General features: G+C 31.7%; 2 protein-coding genes and 2 long non-coding RNA genes across 6 annotated transcripts; 2 read left to right on the top strand and 2 right to left on the bottom strand.

The window, feature by feature from the left end:
* Positions 1-513: 513 nt before the first annotated feature.
* Positions 514-5,310, bottom strand: LOC105248087. Of its 2 annotated transcripts, none has more exons than XR_003122443.1 (4): positions 5,194-5,310; positions 3,244-3,888; positions 1,225-1,442; positions 514-1,062 (listed from the first exon to the last, which is right to left on the bottom strand). It is a non-coding gene; the product is annotated as an uncharacterized LOC105248087 (long non-coding RNA). The 2 variants fall into 2 exon arrangements; XR_002192406.2 differs by having other exon boundaries at positions 5,198-5,275.
* Positions 2,859-5,665, top strand: LOC105248088 (ras-like protein 2). 2 transcript variants are annotated; one of them, XM_011252675.3, is made up of 4 exons: positions 2,859-3,306; positions 4,236-4,323; positions 4,476-4,687; positions 5,231-5,659. In XM_011252675.3, exons 1-4 carry the CDS (start codon positions 3,202-3,204, stop codon positions 5,423-5,425), a joined length of 600 nt encoding a protein of 199 aa, XP_011250977.1. In that variant the 5' UTR covers positions 2,859-3,201; the 3' UTR covers positions 5,426-5,659. The 2 variants fall into 2 exon arrangements, with proteins under 2 accessions (XP_011250977.1, XP_019882071.1); XM_020026512.2 differs by lacking the exon at positions 2,859-3,306 and adding an exon at positions 3,798-3,890 and having other exon boundaries at positions 5,231-5,665.
* A 5,529-nt stretch (positions 5,666-11,194) lies between these two features.
* On the top strand, positions 11,195-21,563 carry LOC105248086 (monocarboxylate transporter 4). Its single transcript, XM_011252672.3, has 5 exons — positions 11,195-11,765; positions 17,571-17,833; positions 18,197-18,323; positions 18,483-18,662; positions 20,133-21,563. Exons 1-5 carry the CDS (start codon positions 11,740-11,742, stop codon positions 21,382-21,384), a joined length of 1,848 nt encoding a protein of 615 aa, XP_011250974.1. The 5' UTR covers positions 11,195-11,739; the 3' UTR covers positions 21,385-21,563.
* LOC112637174 lies at positions 17,829-20,281 on the bottom strand. Its single transcript, XR_003122448.1, has 3 exons — positions 20,110-20,281; positions 18,411-18,670; positions 17,829-17,973 (listed from the first exon to the last, which is right to left on the bottom strand). It is a non-coding gene; the product is annotated as an uncharacterized LOC112637174 (long non-coding RNA).
* Positions 21,564-21,645: the final 82 nt, after the last annotated feature.

The raw sequence follows: 21,645 nt of genomic DNA, 5'->3' as shown, positions 1-21,645 counted from the left end.
AATTGTTGGATATGTGAGATATAAATTATGTAGATATGAAATAGTTGATATCGCGAAACGACAGTGCTGCTTATTATTATTATTATTATTATTATTATATGATAATAATAATAATATTTTTACACAATAATAAAATAGAAATGTCGACATTGCTCGACTTTTCATCTTTGAGTACCAATAGTATAATAATATGGCAATGGCTCGCTTTTCACGTATTTTGTGATAATTTTGAGGAAGAACAGAAAGCGTTAAATGACGTGCGTTTTGTGCCCTACACGCGAAAAAATTGATTTATAATCTTTTTTTTTCATTGCATGCTGTATAAAATTTATATTTCAAACAATTAATCTTAAATTCGAGGAAGAGAAATGGGAGATAAAAAAATGAATGCAAGCATTACTTTTGAAAAGTGGGAAGACATGCAAGTAACACATATAACACATAATGCATAAATCAGATTACTGTCAGTTTTAAATTATTTTTGAAGTATTTTACAAGACTGTGCATGGACTCTTCGCGCGAATGTAGAGAGCAACTCGACTTCTTCGAGCTAAGTTAGGTACAACGGTGCCTTAATTGAGCAAAAAAGAAAGATATATTTGTCTAATCGTGTCATAGAGATTTTCTACTCAAAATTTTTTCTTATCATTTCGTGCGCAATTTACGATAAATGTGTTGAAAATCACATTATAGACAATCGCGTGACAATTACGATGCGATATGTAATTTCTTTGTAAGTGCAATATCGGACAAAATTCAAGTTTAATGATATACAAGATGTGTCCAAAACGTTGCAGAGAGCTGAGTGAATTAAACAAAATAAAGAAGAATTATAAAGAAATGTCGAAAAAGATATGTGTCTGGCTTGTCTCCCTCGAAGTGATTCCTATCGAGCTCAATGTTATGATAAGACATCTAGTCCAGTAATTGAGAACGTTGTTTTGTAGAGTTGCGTTCAATACATTTGTTAAGATTACTTGCTTTGGGCAAAAACAATAAGTTGTTTAATTCAGCCAATCCTCTCATCCTCGTCATCCTTCAAAACTCAAATTTCTTTTTATCCTGGAATTGAAATTATAATCGTTAGGAAGAAATTTAAAATTATTAATCTCTTTTTTTTAAAGAGTATAATAAATGAAAACTCTGACAGAAACAAGAATTTGAAATGTTTCAAATAACAGATGTAATCATATCAATATTATATAAGTTATCCATCGTTCAAACCTATATTTGAAGGGCTTTGAAAGTGGCAAGAGAGAGAGAGAGAGGAGAGAGAAAGCTACAAATTTCTTTTAACTTTATTTCATGATAATCCATTCAGTTTCTTCAGAAACTTTTTCGACGTCTCTTGTATATTTTATGCGAAATAAATCAATTAAATACTCTCATTCATCAGAATATCACGTTCATTGTTCCGCGATGTAATCTTTTTTGTCGTTTCCCTGAAAATTTAAAGAGATTTTAATGTTATTGTATCCTATGCGTGTGCGATAAAATTGTAAAAAGTTATAAGATTTGTCTCTATGCGCTTTTGTATCATTTTTTAAGGAATTATTTTCTAATTATTTATTCCAATCATTTTTACATTCTTTAAATTCGCAAAAGAGTTCTAGCGTTTATGACTAAATTAATAAATTATGCCTCGAAACGTTAAACAATTGTAATGTTGACATTCAGATTTTTATTGATGCATTGTACTCTATCATTGCTTCGCGATTAAAGAAAAAGAAAATAATGCAATTGCGGAAACGTCCCGTTTTCGAAATTGCTTTGCGTGACTAATACTTTACTCATACCGCGCGCGTGTTGTATGTAAATACATACTCGCATCTCTCTTCAGAATATCCCAAAATTGAAGAAAAAAAATATGAATATACATGGCAATTTTATTATTGAAAAAATTTGGAGTCGCTTTCTCTCGACAAAATATTGGAGGTACTAACAGTTATCAAGTTAATAAAAATGCACGGCTTTTCAGAAATCAAGGTGCAAATATAAATGAGAGAAATATTATTCTTCGTTTAGACTTTATCTCAAAAATATTTTAAGGTTTTCTTAATAAAATATCAACTGATGAAAATTTGTCTTTTTTTTGTAAATTTTCGAATGTTCATGTAAATTTCGAATGTGCATGTAAATTAATTAAATGTCTCTAAACATGACAAGACAAGACACTGACAAGATAAACATGACGAGACAAATTGATATTTTAAACGCAAATGTCTCTATAATTTATTTATACAATGTTTAAACTGTGCTTATGTAAATTAAGTTTATTGCACGGCGATTATCTCGCATGTTAATCGCAATGTTGTTTAATGCATTTGATGTACGCCAGCTGTTTACTACAATTTGTTTGTGGTTCGTTCGACTTTTATCTTTATTTCAAGCTTTAAAAGAATAAAAGAAAAAAGGAACATTTTAATATAAAGAAATAGAATTTTCATCAAGCAAATTTCTATCAAGAGAAAATAAAAATTAAGCGACACAAGAATAAAAATCCATAATCAAGTATATGATCAGTCGCGCGTTTTATATTCATCGGGATAATTGTTCCTTTCGTCGCGTAATGTCACCAAGACTGTCGCCAAGAATTTATATCAATCGAGGTCGCGCGGAACAATTCGGGGTCGTTTCGATGATACATATGTTACAAAGCACGCGCTACTTTCAATAATTCTGTCGGTCGCTTTGATCTTTTGTAATTTCTTCTCGAGGGAGAAAGAGAGAAGAAGGACTCGAGACTCTTCCCTCCTACCCCTTTCAAATCTTAGCGCCTCGCACGGATGTCTTCCGAACTGCCTCCGCTCGCGCCTCGTTGAAACCCGTCCATAAAAAGTTCGCGAGTCTCGGCCGCGAGATCTCGTACTCTCGAGTCTCTCGAGGCTGCTCGAGGCTCGCCGAGGGAAGGGGGGAATCTCAGCCTTGGCTTTTAGCGACTCCGCGGAAAAACGTCCGTGACAGCCCACGCGACGTGGGTATCACATATACGTACGCACACACATACACACGCGCGCGCGTACGTATACGTTCTCGTTTTGAAGACGAAGACGACGACGGCGGCTACGCTACTCCCCATTATCGGCGCGCCGTCAGTCACAACACGCTTTCGCGCGAGATGAGCATTTAATCGCGCGTGCGGCGCCAGCGCGAGAGGCTCACGCATACAGAGGCTCTGATAAATCCGAGGCGAGAGGGAAGATGTCGAAAGCCCCTGACAGACAGAGCTACGCGCAAACTTACAAGCTCGTCGTCGTCGGTGGTGGTGGTGTCGGGAAATCGGCGATCACGATACAATTCATTCAAGTAAGTACAGCGTCCGATGTCGTGCTTGTTTCTCACTGCTAACTGGGAGTATCTTATTGTATACGTCGTGCGACAATCGAGTGTCACAGATACGTCGATTACGAGAAACGGAGTTTGTTTTTTTTCTCTCGTAAGTTTCTTCCTCGTATTCCTTAATTTCTTTCTTATCGAGACGCAATTTTGTTCCTCCGAGTCTTCCGAGTTTTCTTCGACTCGCTCATCGGCCAGTTTGATATTTTTTTCAAATTTCGATTCCTGGAACAGATAAGCGCGAATGACATAATTGTAAAAGTCTCGAGCGAGGTTTATCGTTTTTTATCGTGTAGCGTGCGACGTGTTACGATAGTAGGCTGGCTGATGGATTATAAAGTATTATGTCATAGCGTGTGAACGCAATCGTCATATATGGTCATACGCGGCAGCGCCGTGGAACGTCAATCCTGACGAAGTGCGCGAGAAGCGCGACGCGTCGACGTCATCGTCGTCGTGCTTGACGGGTAATGGATCGGCGCCAAGCGCCAATTTGCCATCAATCGGTATCCTCGACAACTCGGTACTCGATGACATTTCGCCCTCGACAATCTGTAATTCGCGACCAAAAAAGAATTCTGACAGAATTCTATTTATAACTTTGATAGACGTTCCATTTGATTAAGAAACGCTGCATTAAAGCAAACACGTAGATGCTGTCCAGTTTGAAATTTGAATCGAGAATAATGGAATTGTTACATGCATTATTTCATTACAGTTGATCCATGACTAACATATTATTTTATGGCATAATATTAATTTTATATTTAATATTTTTTATATAAAATTAATAGCTTGTTTTAGATTAAATTATTTGTCGGAATACATTTTATTTTATCACAAAAATTATATTTCATGTATGATATTTTATTGTAAAGATTTCTATTTTTTTCTTTTAGAGTTTTTTTGTGACCGATTATGATCCAACAATCGAAGATTCTTATACAAAGCAGTGCGTTATTGACGATGTGCCAGCTAAGCTCGATAGTAAGTAAGAAATAAGAATTTACGAGAAACGCTTTTCGCCAAATTATTGATATTTGTTAAGAAAAAATCGGAAAATTCTGAATCATCAATAATCATAAATCCGTGGAATATCTTTTACATATAAGCAAACACATTCTTTATATTTATTTTAGTATTGGACACTGCTGGGCAAGAAGAATTTAGCGCAATGCGCGAACAATACATGAGAAGCGGCGAAGGATTCCTTCTCGTATTCGCGGTCACCGATCACTCGTCTTTCGACGAAATATTAAAATTTCATAGGCAAATACTTCGGGTGAAAGATCGAGACGAGTTTCCTATGCTAATGGTCGGGAACAAGGCAGATTTGGATCATCAAAGAAGCGTGAGTATTGTTATGAATAGTAGTGTATAAATTTTCTCATTTTTTCTGTTAGAAAAAAAATCGTGATTGTAAAATATATACAAAACTCTAGCTCATTTTTCGCATCATAAAAATTTGCAATTATAAATCCTTAATCTTAGAAGCTTCTAAACCTTTTTCTTTGAATAGCATTTTTACAATATACAATATTTACAATATTCTTTCCAACTTCCATTATTCTCTCAACAAAGCTTAGATTTTTAAAGCTTTCATATTTTGTTTGAAATGTTCTTTTGAAAAAAGAATAATTCTGCGTCGTTAAATGTCGGTTATTATTGTATTCGATTTTAGGAATGATATTTTTAGAAAATGAAAGTTTATTTACAAAGAAAATAGTTTCTTATTCTTTTGAATCTGAAACCAGAATGGCATTTCTCGAAAATTCTCTAGTACTTTAAAAATCTATCAGATATTATTATTAAAGTTGTTACATTATTATTAAAGTTATAAGAGAAAAAAGTATATACCTACTTGAAGTATCTCAATCTATTTGAATTTTTTCAGGTATCAATTGAAGAGGCACAAAGTATAGCGCGTCAGTTGAAAATTCCATATATTGAATGCAGTGCTAAGTTACGAATGAATGTTGATCAAGCTTTCCATGAATTGGTGCGAATCGTCAGAAAGTTTCAATTATCAGAGCGGCCGCCACTGAAACCAAATTACAAGAAGAATAAGAAGAAATGTTGCATGCTGTAATAAAAAAAACTATTTATCTTGACAAATGATTTCTATGATACTAATTGGATCGGTGAGTTCTAATTCCAGTTAGAAAGTATGGTAAATTCGAAATGGCAGAGAGATATGATTCTTAATAATGTACTTTCTCAAAAATTTTTTATACTTTTTACACATGATTAATTAGAATCATGCGACATATAAATTATATTAAAACAATACATTGACTAATACATGTGAAAAAATTTAAGTAGGAAATGATCGAATCACACATGTAAGTCTTATAAGATATATATTTTGTTTTAATTTTATTATTTTTTAATAATTAATAATTTATAGAATAATTAATAATTTATAGAATTCAATAGTAATTTTTTTCAATTTTTGCACAAATGAAAACATTATCTCAATGATGCAGATATATAAACTATTTTTTTAATAATTTTTAATAAGAATTGTCTACAAAATTGTTTACAAAACTACTGAGGTTGAAACAGTCAACTCGATTTACTATTATTATTTATAATGCAACATCGTTTAAAATTATATATTTTAATTAGTATGTCAATGATTAGATTGATTAAAAAACAATTGTACATATTAAACATTTTAGGATCTTTGCAGAATCAAAATCAGTTGAATCTCAATTATTTGGTATATTTGATACATTTAATAATTTCGAATATAGTAGTGGGATATAATTATGAAAAATGAAGCAAAAAAATTATCTTGTAATGAAAGTTTGTACAATATATGACCAATATTTTATAATATATGTAAGATATATAAATATATGAGATTCATACTGAAACATAAGATACATTTCATACTGAAATGTAAGGTATATAATTCTTCTTTTAATTTCTCACTTTAAATAATACATTTTAAAATATTCTCATATGAGATTTGTCAAAATTCGTTATTTGTTTAATTGTTGTCACACACATGATTCAATGAATATATATCAATAACATTGTTGGTACATATAATATTAAAAAAAGCACATTTATTTTCAATGTGTAAACACATTGAAGGATTAATAATTTTATATAATTTTTAAATACATTTTATACTCTCTGCCACTTGCCGAAAGTATTTCTGCTATTATTAGCAGTGTTCTAATTCGTCTTCCTTTAGATTGAGTCATAATGCCTAATTGCGAAAATCAAAATGGCGCAATGATATTGCCAAACGAATAAATTATCAAATATAAACCGTTTATGTTTATGAATTATGAATTTATAAGAATTGTTCAAATTGTTTAGAGTTATCTCTATATATTTACACATAGCACTTAGTAGTTGAAATTTTGTGCTATTGTTGTTATAACGAAGTCATGGGGCCAATAACATTTTTAACACAGACGAACCTGTAATTAATAATATCTTAACAACATATACTCCACAAATTCTGATTAATGCATGCTGTGTAACATTTAATATTTTCAATGGTAAATACAATCAATGAACGTTTTTTGAAACTATTTGTATGTTCCATATAAAAAAATATAAATTTGTTTAGATTCTAATTTTCAAAACAAAATATTTTGCATATTTATTTATTTAAATATGTTCATTATATCGATAATTAAGCGTCTTCCAATATGGTTATTACTTAGATGCATGTATGTTCTATGATGTTATTTTTATTTTACAAAAATAATTTCAATGTAAAACGATATTCTAATAATTTTTTGTTTGTCAAATAATATGACAAAAATATTCAATAATTTCATTTTTTTTCCCGCTAACTTATTTCAATCTGTTTAAATCGAGTGGTACATAATATTATATTTCTGGCTAAAAACGCTGTATTTGTGGAGAGATGAAAATGTGTTCAGCAAATTTCGGTTTCACCAGCAACAAGAAATATTTTTAACTATTTCACACATCACATTTCGTCATAGTTGTTGGTGATACCGATCACGAAATGTACTAATAATGAAGCTAATAATAATGTACTAGTTTTAATGTAGTTAATAATAATAATATACAATACATTTATAAGTTTACAAACAATATTACACGATAAATTACAAAATTTTGCGACGATATATCATTAACAGTAATTAATTTATATATGAACGTATATTTTTTGCAAAATGTAACTTGTAATAATTTGCGAAGCGACAAGAACCGAATAAAAAAATTCCATTTATTTTTGTAACTGACTATTTATATGTTTGTAAAAAAGAATGTCTATATATATGCAGACTGATTTTTAGATTCAATCTTTGTTTGTTAAATAACTTCTGTAAACCAAATAATATGAATATAAATTAATTGTTACTATGTTTTGTTATTTCCAATCTTCTGATATTTTATTTGAATTATTTTTTTAGAATGAAATCTCGTTATCATAAAACTTAACTTTCTATATTTAAATTTTTGATAAACTTATATTAAAAAATTCCTTTTAAAATATTCATTTTTTATAAAATCAAACAAAAAAAATAGTTTTATTTTTTTACAAACGATGAATGAAACTGGGTAAAGCAGTGCATTAATCGAATTTCGTAGATTTGACGAAAGATGCCATCACTAATATCAAAGCGAAACAGAAATGTAAATCGGTAAAGTCGAGAATAAGTAACGTACCGACAAATTGATATTTTTAATTTCGATCAAACGGAGGCAGACTTTGTCATTTCAAAAATGAAAGTAAGATAACATAATTAAAACATTTTGCTAACTCAAAATTAAAAAAAAGTATAAATGCATAAAAACAAGTAATTTCATAAATGGTCAATAAAGCTCTGTACTATTACATATGACGCAATGACTTTATAATATACTTTTATATAGGTAATTAAATTTTTATATAAGATGTTATATAATCTTTATATCTCTAAGCAATTAATGAAACAATTGCATATACTCGTGGCGAGTAATTTTACTTAATCGTTGAATAAAAAATCAAGGTCGAATAATGTGAAATAGTTTAATAAAAATATCGTTTCTTTTATCAATAGTAAATCTAGTTTTTTTATGAAAAGTCTACAGCAATTAATGCAACTGTTTTTATATATAAATAATTTGGTACAAAATGATACCGTATAACTTAATGCGATTTTATTCTTGCTTCGTTTCTAATCATTAAATTTATAGTGATATTATCGTAGTATCGCGTAACAAAAATCGCGTTGATTATTAGCAGTCGCGTCACGATGCGATTACTCGATAATAACGAATAACGATAATATATGCAAAATATGCCTCCAACGGCACATTCACCCTAATTTAGAGGCCGACCGATCTCAGGGCGCAAAGTAGTCAGACGAGATTCCCACCTGGGCTATTCTTGACCAGACCGGGCTAATATTGATGCGATTACTTCCAGTCATGCTATCATGTCCGTAAATATCTCATCTCTTTTTCTTCTACTATCTCTTGATACATCTCTTGGAATACCATGATCTATTTATTAAGAACTCGATTATTTTGATTTTTAGCTTTTTCGATTAGATCATACAATCCTCAAGTTTTTCTATTTTAAGATTCTGTTGTAGATCTTTGTAGATCTTTTGCAATTGTACTTTGAGATTTTTATATCGAGTTAAAGTTTTTTCATATTATGTATTCTTATATTTTTTCATATTATGTATTTAGTCTTTGTACTTATTTCCTCTCTATTTCGTATTGTGAAGATTTTATATTCATCACATTACATACATGAGTTTTAAAATTAAAGTGAAGAAAAATTACACTAGCTCAAAACAGTTTAAAAATTTGAAATAAATAATAAGAATACTCAATGAATGAGAAACAGCAGATGAACGCTGTGCGAATGCGAGTACTGAATAGAACAATTATAACGTGAAAATAAACGCGAAACGTGCGTCATCGCACAGTCGCATAATCATTTGTTGTTCATTCATTGGACACTCTTTATTTCAGGTTTCTTAATACGTTATAGTTTCCTTGGACTTTAAACGCCTCTGTTACAGGAAATCATAGGAGATAAAAAACAATTATTTATTCCTACACTTGACTATTGTTACAAACAATTTTTTTCTCTCATTCCAAGATATGGCAGCAATTCCTTCATCCACAGCACTTCGTTCATCGGTCACAAGGTCGCCATAACGGTATATTTTTTCTGAATCCATCAACGCGTTAGGAAGACCGAAATTGTCTATTTTAGGAGTTCGTTTTAGCACATATTTACGTTTAACGGTCAGAGAGTATTTCTTTTTTCCGAATATTACGGTAAAAGACGCAACAAGTTCCGCGGTTTTCCATTCGGAGCTGGCGATGATGCATCCGAATGCACTCTAGCAAAAGTTAGATCGTAGGAAAGAACGCGGCGAATACCTTCTTGCGCGAGAGTACGTCGAAAAGAAGAACGTTTACCGTAATCGATGCTGTCTTCTTTGTTCGCCGACTCGGGTATTCCGCGGCAAAACCAGTTCTCGAGTTAGTGCTTTGCTTAGGCTTGGACGTACGTGTATGTCGAATCATGAAAGTCGTCCTCGCACGAAAAGCGACCTACGATGAAAAACATTATGTTAATAATCGCATGTGGAAGATTGCGAAGGTAGTGAAAGGTGTACGCTGTACTCTGGCGCGCTATTAAGAGAGAGAAAGAGAAAAGAAATATGAAAAATACCCCTTTCGCGGCGTTTCAATCCGATCAAAAAAGCCGCGAAAAAACACTGATAAAAAATAAAAATAATTATATATCTTCATGATTTCTTATCCGGTTAGGGTTAAGGAAGAAATATTTTTTTTCCTTAGAAAGATTATTATTATTACTTCTATTTTCATTATTTTATGCGATATCACGCGATTTTAATATTCGTTTTTTGTTAATCAATATTAATCGAAAATGAAAAATTAGGATAGATCCTGAAATATTTTGAAAAAAATGAAAGTAATACATACATTTTTTTTTCAAATATAGCATATGTATATGTATAATAAAATCAACAATATCGAATTAAGTCCCTTGAATGATCAGCAACCTTTTGGATCTTCGCTCCGTCATGCTTTGCGTATGTTTCTTGGGTTCAAGTAATAACAACGCTACATGCGCGCAGGTAGTCTTCGAGAACGGGTGAAGAAGGACGAAGAAGACGAAGAAGAAGAGGAAGAAAAGAGGAGAACTGTGGGATAAAAATAGCATGGTACAGTCGCAAAATAAAAACTAATGATGCGAACCTGCAGAATGACGATCCAGACTCGCCGAGCAAGGAGGGGCTCGAAGAAGAAGGAGAAGTACAAGGAGCGGAAAAGAAAGGTCATTATCTAAAAGGAAGATCAAGATTCACCGCCAGAGGAGAAAGATGAGCAAAGAAGAAGCTCCCCCATATTCTATACAGTTTACAATCAGTAGAATAAAATATATCGATTATGATATACATTGATAGGATATCATTGATAAAGTTAAAAATTAGTTGCAAATATAATAATTTTTTGCTATCATTATATTGAAATAGAAGAAGCGCGAACTCTCTTGAATGGAAACTTAATTTTCTGATACTTCGTATCTATTGACGATTGTTAATAGAGTTATAATTATGATAGTAGACTTTACATACTCACAAGAATTATATCATACATGCTCGTTCCTTGTTACTTTTGATTTTCTCGATAATAATAAGAACAACATTAATCTTCAGATTTCATTCCAAAAATGTGCGGTTCGCACATTATATTTGGCATTCTAATACCCTTAGGAGATGATATCCTGCAATATGCATAAAGTAATTTATGATTTAGTGTCTTTTGGAAGTAAGCAGATATCACGACATAGCGCGATGGTGGGAGCCGAGCGAGCGGTGGTTGTGCGTGCAGCGGAAGAAATCTCCCACCCTCTCGGTGATCGCGTGTTGGATCACTCTACTCGACCTGTCTCCACCTTGTACTCTCTCCGCGGTGTACCGGGAGCACCTCTGTGTAGTAGTTGAGTTAAAAGTTTGCATTGCCAACTAGCCAACCAGCCAGTCAGTCAGCCAGCTAGCAAGTTCATCAGGTGGTCAACTCGAAGAAAACAATCCTTACGCGCTCATCGTACGTGGTGCACACACCGGTCTTATAATGGCGAGACGCGGTGACCATTTTGGTACGATAAAAGTCGAGGGCAGCCTTCGGGTGTTCTTGCGCCGGTTCGAGAAGAGCTGAGGAAATAAAAAAGAAGAGGGAGAGGAACGGGTTCTCCAGTGCCAGTGTGCAGTCTAGTCGAAGACACAGGATGATAGCGAACGTCCGATGAGCATCCTGCTTCCCGTTGCCTTCCTGCCAAAGAAAGAGTGAGAGAAAGAGAGCAGACACCTTCGGGGTGATTGAGCTACTGCCACTTCCATCCTTTCTCCACCACCGCAATAAGACTAAGAGATGCCGAAACGAGAGAAAATGTCCAGGTGAGTGTGCAATTATTATTGTCTTCAGATAAAAGTAGTCATCTAGTCATCTTGGTCATTGTTGTTGATTATTGATTTAGACTTCTCTAATATTTAGATCATTAACTTGACTAATTGTGTCAAAATCCTGGACCTCTTTGGACTCTCGTGTTTTATGTACTTTCTGCTGAATTATATATATTGAACTTGACTTTTAATTTGGGAGACTGTTTTAATGTAGAATCTGAAATATCAATTGTTAGTCTTGAGAATTATTTCAACAATTTCAAAACTCATATCATGTGAAGCTCATACAAATATATATGTGTATAAATATATAAATCAGAAAGAAATGATACATCTCTTTATGACTTACCGTATTTCTCCATATCTCTTTATTATTCTGTGATTTGTTTTATTTAAATATAAGAATATAAATTGATTTTCCTTTTTTGCATCAATTTTATTATTTAATTTATGGAAAGAAAGCAATTTAATATATGTTATTTATGGTAACAAGAGAAAAAAAATATATTTTCTAAAAAACGCGCGCATATTTGCTTTATATGTTACATATTATAACATAAATAACGATCAAAAAACATAATTATAAATATAAGTACTTTTTCTTATACTTTAGAAATATCCTCAGATCATAAAATATTTTTATTATCAAACTTAGATGCAAAGAAGATATTAAAATACAACGCTAAGTAAGAACATGTTAGATTTGTTGACTAATAAAAAGAAAAGACACAAAAAGAGGATATTAGATTTGTTGACTAGTGTCATTAAAGCGTGGTAATTTTGTGCATCGCGTGTCTCTCCTCATGTCATGTAATCTTACATATGCTTGATTTATGGAATCTAGACAGAAACATACATGTTCGTAAATATATCTTATATTTATGAACATACATATTCGTAATATATATTTTATGGAAATGATATTGTTATTGTATTTCCATTTATAAACTTGAAAAATTAATTTCCGTATGTATGTGTCCAAGAAATATATAAACTCTAATTAATAAAAATTTTTTTTACATTCCGTGTAACGAAAGATAGAGAAAATTATGTAAAACATTGCTTATAGATTTTAATTTAACTAGATCTCTATATAACTGCAAGAAAATAGCAAGAAACGCGAAAAAAATTAACTATTCGATTTGTAGTGATGCTGCAAAATCAATTTACAGCTTTATTTAGACACATCGCGAATAACATGCATCTTTAAACTTTGCCAAAAACAATAATGCATTATTTAACATTGAATTAACACGTATTTCTCTTTACTTAGTTTTGTTATCTATATATATCTATAATCGTATGTCGGTTTCCCTCAAAGTGAAAATAATCTGAAAATCTCATTCTTTATCCAATTAGTAATAAAGCAAAAAAAATATACGTGCAAATGATCGTTTACAAGAGACAGTTACTGGCTAATACTCTCTACGTATGCGCGTATTTTACACCTATCCGTTAACTTCGTATCAAAACGTGTTTCACCTTTCGGAGATTTTACTTACGAATATTAATTCATCGTAATGCTTTAAGGCGTTTGAACATTAACGAGTCGTTTGTTAGTTATTGCCCGCGCTATTTTATGCACGCTACGGCGACAGAGAGTCTTAAATTCACAAGTATATAGATACTTGGTCCGATGGTTATGCGAGAAACTCGTAAAATGATATTAAATAAAATTTAAATGTAAAATTGTTTAATGTCATAACGGCCTGTCATGGTTGTGTCACTTGTATTTCCTGTGAATGAATGCTAAGTTATACACGTTATAAAATATCTTGAAAGAATTTTTTGCATTACCGTAATAATCGCTATTTATTACCAAATAGACAAATTGTGTGATTTGCTTATTAAATAATATTTTCCTCGCAATTATTTATATAAGGAAAGCTTGTAACTTTTTTCATTCTAAAATCTAATAACGCATATACACACACACATATAGTGAATAGAACATAATGCGTTAGAATTAATCACAAATTTTCAATATATAAATCTATAATGAATATGCAAATATTATTATTTTTATAAATATAAAAAAACATTCTATATTTGAAATTTTTTAATAATTCTATAGTAATTTGCTATAAAAATAATTAAAAGAATAAAACTTAATTTTGATGCAGACTCTAATTCTTCTATATATTCTTATTATTTCTTATGTAAATACAAATTATCAGACTTTTATTAACGTTTCTTATTAAGCACATTGATAGAGTATGTGATACAATATACTTATATACTCGACAGTTTTGAATAATTCATTATTGAAAAGTAGATTTAAAATTTGATCAAATGTCATCCAAGGTTATTAATATTTGATCAACTGATTTTTTTAACAAACAGATAATACGAATGAAACAATAAAATTAATTAGTCAGTTATTTAGTTTGTTTTTCTTTGTTTTTTATAACATAGTAAATGAATTTCAGTTGATTTGAACATTGACATTGACATTCAGCATTAAATGATAGATAGAATTGATAATTGATTGAAACATCGAAAGATTCTTCACAAGCGTCAGATTTTTAAAAATATATATTTAACATAATTTTTTTATCATTAATCTGTAGATGTATGTAATGATGTAATGATGTAATGACATTCACGTTTAAACTTCCGGCTTTAAGAATGTATTAACAGAACCGATAATTTCTATTCACTTTATGAAATAATGTACTTGACATAATCTCTTTGCATTATCTCTAGCGCATGTGATGATATGTTCATTTTTGAACTTCCGGCTTTAGAAATGTATTAATAAAATCGATATTTTTATTCACTTTGCACATATATGTGTTTAAAAAGGAAATATTTGACATAATTTGTCACTTTATATATGTATGCACATGCAAAATTATTTATTTTTTATTACTAAAGAAATATATACCTTGGGAAAAGAATCCGCCATTCTTGCTTTGAATTCAATATATCTTTCAAAAATTTTTAGCTTCCTTCACGTCGTATTTAACAGATCAACTCGTAGATATTATTCATCGTTGTTGACGAGATTATCGAGAAAGAAATGAGGAGGATCTTCGAATTCGAAAGATCAATCGCGAGGTCAATCATTCCACGCACTTTGTTCCGATCGGCAGTACTCGCAATCGCGTTCGAACTTTTTACGCATCCATAGTAAAGGGAATCATTCATGGAATATCTAGGCGTGTTGTTTGCGAGCGATGTGTCTATTTGTTGCATAGTAGTCGTGTAACCGTGTGACCGATTACGGGACTTTTCTCACCGTTGCGCCGCACTATTGACGCGACACCTCGCCTTGGAATAAAAGATGCAAATGCAGATGATGACCCTCGCGGCGCCGATTAATGAAATTAAAAGAACTGAAAAGAATCGAATATTATTAATATTTTTAAATTTGATTGATTAGAAAAATATCTTAATACATATTTTTAAAAAATTTACTTAGATGTTCAAATACGATAAAAAGTAAAAATATTTTATATCTTTATTTTTCAATAAAAAAAATATTGAAAAGAAATCTGACGATTATTTAATGATCTGTTTTAAATTATAGTTTATCAAAATTTGACGAAAGAATAACAGAATTCTAAAATTTCTCCAATTTTTCAATAATTCTCTTAATTGTTTCTCCAATATTAATTATTGTTAGATAAAATTCGGACTCATAAAATCTTTATAATTTAAATTAAAAATTAACATATTTGATATATTTAATTGATAAAATCAAAAAAGAAAAACATTTTTGTATGAATTAAACAATTTTTTTTATCATAAAATGTATAAAAGACTGGTACTGACATAAAACCCAAAGTACAATATATTTTTTCTTTGTAGTTAATTTAATTTCTGATAAACTGACTTATTTTAAAATAATTTGTCTAATAATCTGAATCCGTTATTGAGATTCAAAAAATTCAATAAATTATTTGAAATTAAACGGATAGATAGGAAATAGCCCATTTATTATATTAGGTATATTAAAGTATTCCTATTGCGAGGGTATTTATATATTTTTACAAGTTTTAGAAGATATTCGTCTATCAGAAAAGACTAACATTTCAATAATATTATCGACATATTTTATCAAATCTTTCAATAAGATTGCATTCGAAATAATTCAAACGGAGATTGAAACATTAAAGAATTATTGCAGAATTGGTCGTAAGATATTTACGTAAAATTGTTGATATTTCAAATAGAATACTGCAATGTTTTAGGTTTTAGAAATACATAAAATTGACTTATAATCGCCAAAATTGACTTCTAACACAAGTTGACTTATTAGATTTGACTGACAGTCGACTAAATTGACATTCAGACTGATTTTGAAGTCTTTAGACTTCTTCTGCTGACTGACAGTCAACTAACTGTCTACTTAATGCTGTATAAATAAATATCAATGCTTTTCACCCTCTGTTAAATCTCTCTGTTAAATTATCAAACTTCCACTTTACGTTTCCAGTCATTCTCGACTAAATTAACATAGTAGGTACAAAACGTGATGAAAAGTTTAAATCTAAAAGCCGCATAATTATCATTAGCTATGTAATTCTAAATTAATAGCCGCGTGCCACGCGATAGGATCGCGTGATGAGTAACACCGAGTATCCGTCAGGAACGGGTTGGTACGCGACCGATGCGCGAGAGAATATAACTTGCTCGTCATCGAGATGTTAATTAATACGACAAAGACATAAATCGAACCGAGACGTCAATGAATACTGCTAAGTATTTTATTTTTATCATTTACTATATTTTGGTGTCTTCGCATCGACACGTTAAACGCCGTAAATATCATTTTAAAAGAGAATAAGAAAGAGAGTTAAAATTATTCGTTTATCTATGGTTTCAAAAAAAGAAAAAAGAAAAAAATTCTCGATAAAAAGATTTTGCTCTCCTACTTTTTTAATCCCGAATGGATCGATATCTAATTAAAAGTTTACTTTTCGTTGCTTAACACTTTTAATAATTTTAAACTTCTACTTTTAATTCTGAGGTCTCTTCCAAGGTAATCCCCATGATGCTTGCTTTCTATCAAAACGAAAGATAGATGCAGTAGTCTACGAGAATCTTGTTTAACGACTTTCATCCTATAGGTTTCCGATGTGTGCGGTGTTCCGTGATGTATAAGCAATCGGGATATTAATATAAGAATCTTAGATATACTCTCTCTTTCATATGCGACTAAAATAGTTTCTCAACTATATATTTCTCGTGTACGTTTATAATTAGAAGAGCAAATCGCGAATAATGCTTCGAACTCGTCGCACGTAAGTACACATGGAAGTTTTTCCCCGATGTTTGCGAGTCGATCATGAATGATAATGGGACACGTTTTACGTTACAATTCCAATGAACGCGAATTTCCAATGAAAATTGTACGTGCGTATTCTCGGTGCATGCACAAGTGAACGCGCAAAGTTATCGGTTGTACACAGCCAAGTGTGAAAAGAAAATCCTTCAGGGAAAAAAGACTGTGTAGCTGATAGTGCAAATAATCGCGCAAAGGAAATACGCCTCTCATTTCACTACTTAAACATCATTAATTTTGTGGTAAAAAATACAAGATATGATAAAAAATTAATGAAACTTCTTTACGAAATTGACGTTTCATGCAAAGATAATAGAATAATCCCATAGAACTTGTGTCGATTTTATTGAATATCGTCACTTCGATTTCTCTATCGCGTCATTATGAAATAGTGTAAAGGATATCACCAATGCTGGATCTATCCTTTTAATGCCGACAATAATACTCTTACCTTCGTGCGGCAGAAAGTGTCTATTATAATCTACGCATAACGACGCGAATGTTTGCAGTCGAGAATCACAGGAAACTTGCACGCGGCCTCATTGCGTTGCGATAGAAAAAAGCATGTCGACCAGGAAAACGAAAATGATTCCGCCGGACGGTGGATGGGGCTGGGTGGTGCTCTTCTCCGCTCTCACCGTCAACTTCCTTATCCCGGGTACCGTCAAGTCTTTCGGCGTACTCTTTGTCGAGTTCCTGCACGTCTTCAAGGCATCCTCCACGGCAGCTTCTTGGATGCCGGCGTTATGTTACTTTCTGTACAGCTCGTTAGGTAAATACAATTCCGTAAGAATATATTAATCCTTGGTTTAAATCCGCTTGGAATTTTAATTTTTTTTCTAAGAGAGCACACATGTCAATTGCATTTTGATTCGCAAAGTGTTCGACGTATCGAAATATTTTTCATGGCATCTAAAAAATTTTAATTATTAGACTGTTAGTAATACACATTTTTATCATTTAATAAATATTTAAGAATTTTATATCTCTTTAATTTAATTGTATTATTCTTCTCGATAAATTTTTAATTATATACACGAAAGTTTATAAATATAAAATTTCGTTAAAAAAAAAAACAAATATTGCGCAATGTATATTTCTTGTACAAAAATATAAAATTGAAATTTTTCTGCAGGTCCTTTATCTAGTATTCTGTCGACCAAGTACTCTTATAGAACTGTGACTCTCATTGGCGGCGCTTTCGCGGCCAGCGGGATGATGCTAAGCTATTTTGCCAATTCAGTTACTTATCTTTACGTCAGGTGTGTTATTCATATTGAAATACTTGAGATGATTTTTAGGTTTTAATAAAGCGCATAAATAATGTATGTTAAAGTATAAAATCTTACTCTGGAAGATAAGAATTTGAAATTTTCATTTCGTAGCATTTCTTGTAGACTTAACAATCTTTTTATACGCAGTTATGGACTTATGGTCGGAATCGGTGCTGGATTATCATTTCCACCGACGGTTTACATCGTCACGCAGTATTTCGAGAAGTTACGAGGGGTAGCAAATGGTTTGTGCATTTCCGGCAGCGCGATTGGCACTATAGTGCTACCACCATTACTACAATATCTGCTGGATTGCTTTGGATACAGGTAATTAACTGAAAAAAAATAAACAAATAAAATTACATGTATTCTTGATAATAATTACCTTAAAATGAGATAAGAATAAACATATAGAGGAGCAATAAATATTAGAAGAATAAATATGAATTATTCAGATGTGTTCCTCGACGCCCTGGTTCGAGAACAAGATATCTGTTCTACGCTCCCACACACAAAAGACTTTATGCACAATTCCAACTGCTTTCGACGAGGCAGAAAGTAGATGTGTTCTGAAGCGGTTCGAGAATACACACGCCGAAGCGGCTTGGGAAGCAAGCATAAAAACCTTTCGCAAATCTTCGCCGAAATCTTCGTTTCCAGGAAGGTCTCGCAATTTCAAGTCTCAATCATTTGGAAATTTTAATTTCTGCAGTTTTCTACGCGTTTAGCATGAACGATAAAAAATTGTACGCTATACTAGATATTCACACACATAACATATACATATAATCATAATCTGACTTGCCTTTGCTTTTCAGCGAAATTTTTTTACATTAAATTATCGCATAATATAAATAAATTTGTACAAATAAGTAATTTATGTATCTGCATGAACTGAGAAAAAAAAAGTTGTTAACTTGACTAAACCATTTAACTAAATTATTATTTTTTTAATTCAAATATTTAATTATTTAAATTAAATAATACATATTAAATCTAACATCTATTTAAATCTGACATCTATTTAACTTAAATATTTAAATATTTCAATTAAAAAAATAATTTAATTAAACAGTTTGGTCAAGTTAACAACTTTTTTTTCTCAGTGTATTAAGAGATAAATTCTTCTTAATTATCAATTTTATACAGAGAATACATGAGATTAACTTCTATCTCTTTTAATATGATATACATATTCGCTGAAATATTGCAAATGTACTAGAAAAATATTATCTCAGAATAATGACACTCAATTTTTCATTTGCTATAAAAAAGTATAATTAAACCATAATTAATATAATAAAAATCTAAAAAAATTACAATTGCACATCATTATACATAATTTTTATGTTGTAAAATAATACTAATAATAAATGATATTTTAAATTACATTTATAAATAAACTATTCTTTCTTCTCGAACCGTTCCAGAGCGCTTTAAATCGCGTGTATGGTTCTTAAGAAAACTCTATAATGCAATAAATATTATATTTTCAGTTACAATCTCTCATTTGACAATGTGCTTTTATTAATAAAATATCTAAGGGAAAAGCTGTATAAATTTAATTTATGTAATATATGTATCTATTTAATTTCTCTATTTAAACATATATATTGATAGAAAGCTTTTGAAAAGAAAATTATACAAATTCTTTTCTGAAAACTTAAAATTGCAGCATTTCTCATTTAATTTTTAAAATTTTTATATTCCGTAAAATAAATTATAATTAAAATGTAGCAAAATTTTCAAAAATAAAGTTGCATATATATCTTACTTAAATTTTCTGTCATATTCCAGAGGAGCGGTACTCATTATGGGCGGAATCACGCTAAATACGTTAGTCTGCGGCCTGCTCTATCATCCGGTCGAGAAGCACATGAAAATCATATATCTAGACGAAGGTATTGATAATGAAGCACTGACTCTCGATGAATCTATCGATGGAAAACAAATGGCAACTGAAAAAACAGAAAATGATTTAAAATATGATTCAAATCTCCAAACTATTTACAATAATGACAATAAACTCTCAAATTTCTCGCACAATGTAGTGCTGGAATCGATCAACGAAAAGACATCGTCTGAGAAAAATGATCGGAAAATCGACACAATTCTTAGATTACGATCCGATGTTTCTAATGAGGATGTGAATTCTCGAACGCGAGACGAGATTTCGCAAGAGGATATTGCGAACGAAATTTGTTTGACGATCCGTCCGAATCTCACGAAAGAAGATATGAACGGTGATATGCAAAATTTACCGCGACGAAGCAGCGCTATTGCTGAAGACGACAGCAAACTGCACTTCGATTCTTCGAAAATCGTGGACAATTCTAAGGATGACGGTAACAAGAAGCATGCAGAGGAATCTAAACAAGACGACGCGCTCTCGAAATCGGTAAAAACATCAACGAAGAACCTCGATCAGTCCGAGAAGACACCCTTTTTTGATCTGAGTGTGCTGAGGGATCCTATTTATTTGGTGATTTTAATTTCCAACACCACATCGGCCATCAGCAATACGAATTTCATGATACTGTTGCCGTCCTACGCGATCACCGAGGGTTTCGACAAGAGCTCGTCAGCTCTGCTACTGTCGATAGTCTCCGCGTTGGATTTAGTTGGTAGGATCAGTGGCGCATCTCTATCCGACATCGACTTTGTCCCAAAATATTATTACTTCGTAGGCGGACTCGGCACCAGCGGTATCGCTCTGGCATTATTACCTATGGCGACCAGTTATACTATGCTGTCCTTCTTCTGTGGTCTGTTTGGTCTATCTTCGGGCATGTACATCGGCATCACGACGGTCATTCTAGCAGATATGCTGGGAACTGAGAAGCTCAGCTCGTCCTACGGAATATCATTATTCGTTAATGGCGTTCTGCAACTCATCGGACCACCCATTTGCGGAGTCGTCTTTGAGAATGTGCTTTCATATAAGCCCATCTTTCTAGCCCTTGGAATTATCTTGATTCTGGGTACTGCACTATGGGCAGTAGTACCGATCATCAATAGAAACAAAAAGAAGGACTTAGAAACGATATAAAATTTTACCAATGCTTGGATCGAGGTCTCGATGAGCCAAGTGTTAATTATAAAAGACTTTTTTTAGACTACAGTCACACGAGAATCTTTTTAGAATTTTACGATCTGAAAGAGATTCAAGAGTTCTTAAATACATGAAACGAACGTTTAAATTCGTTGCATTTAGTAAAATTTTGATACATACATATATATATATATATATATATATATATATATATATATATATCAAAGAGAATTTTTTGAGAAAAAAGCTCGTAAAATT

This window comes from Camponotus floridanus, unplaced genomic scaffold (genome assembly GCF_003227725.1).
Source record: "Camponotus floridanus strain SB8 unplaced genomic scaffold, Cflo_v7.5 scaffold138, whole genome shotgun sequence".
Taxonomy (NCBI): Eukaryota; Metazoa; Arthropoda; class Insecta; order Hymenoptera; family Formicidae; genus Camponotus; species Camponotus floridanus.
This window is presented reverse-complemented; position numbering and strand designations above follow the sequence as displayed.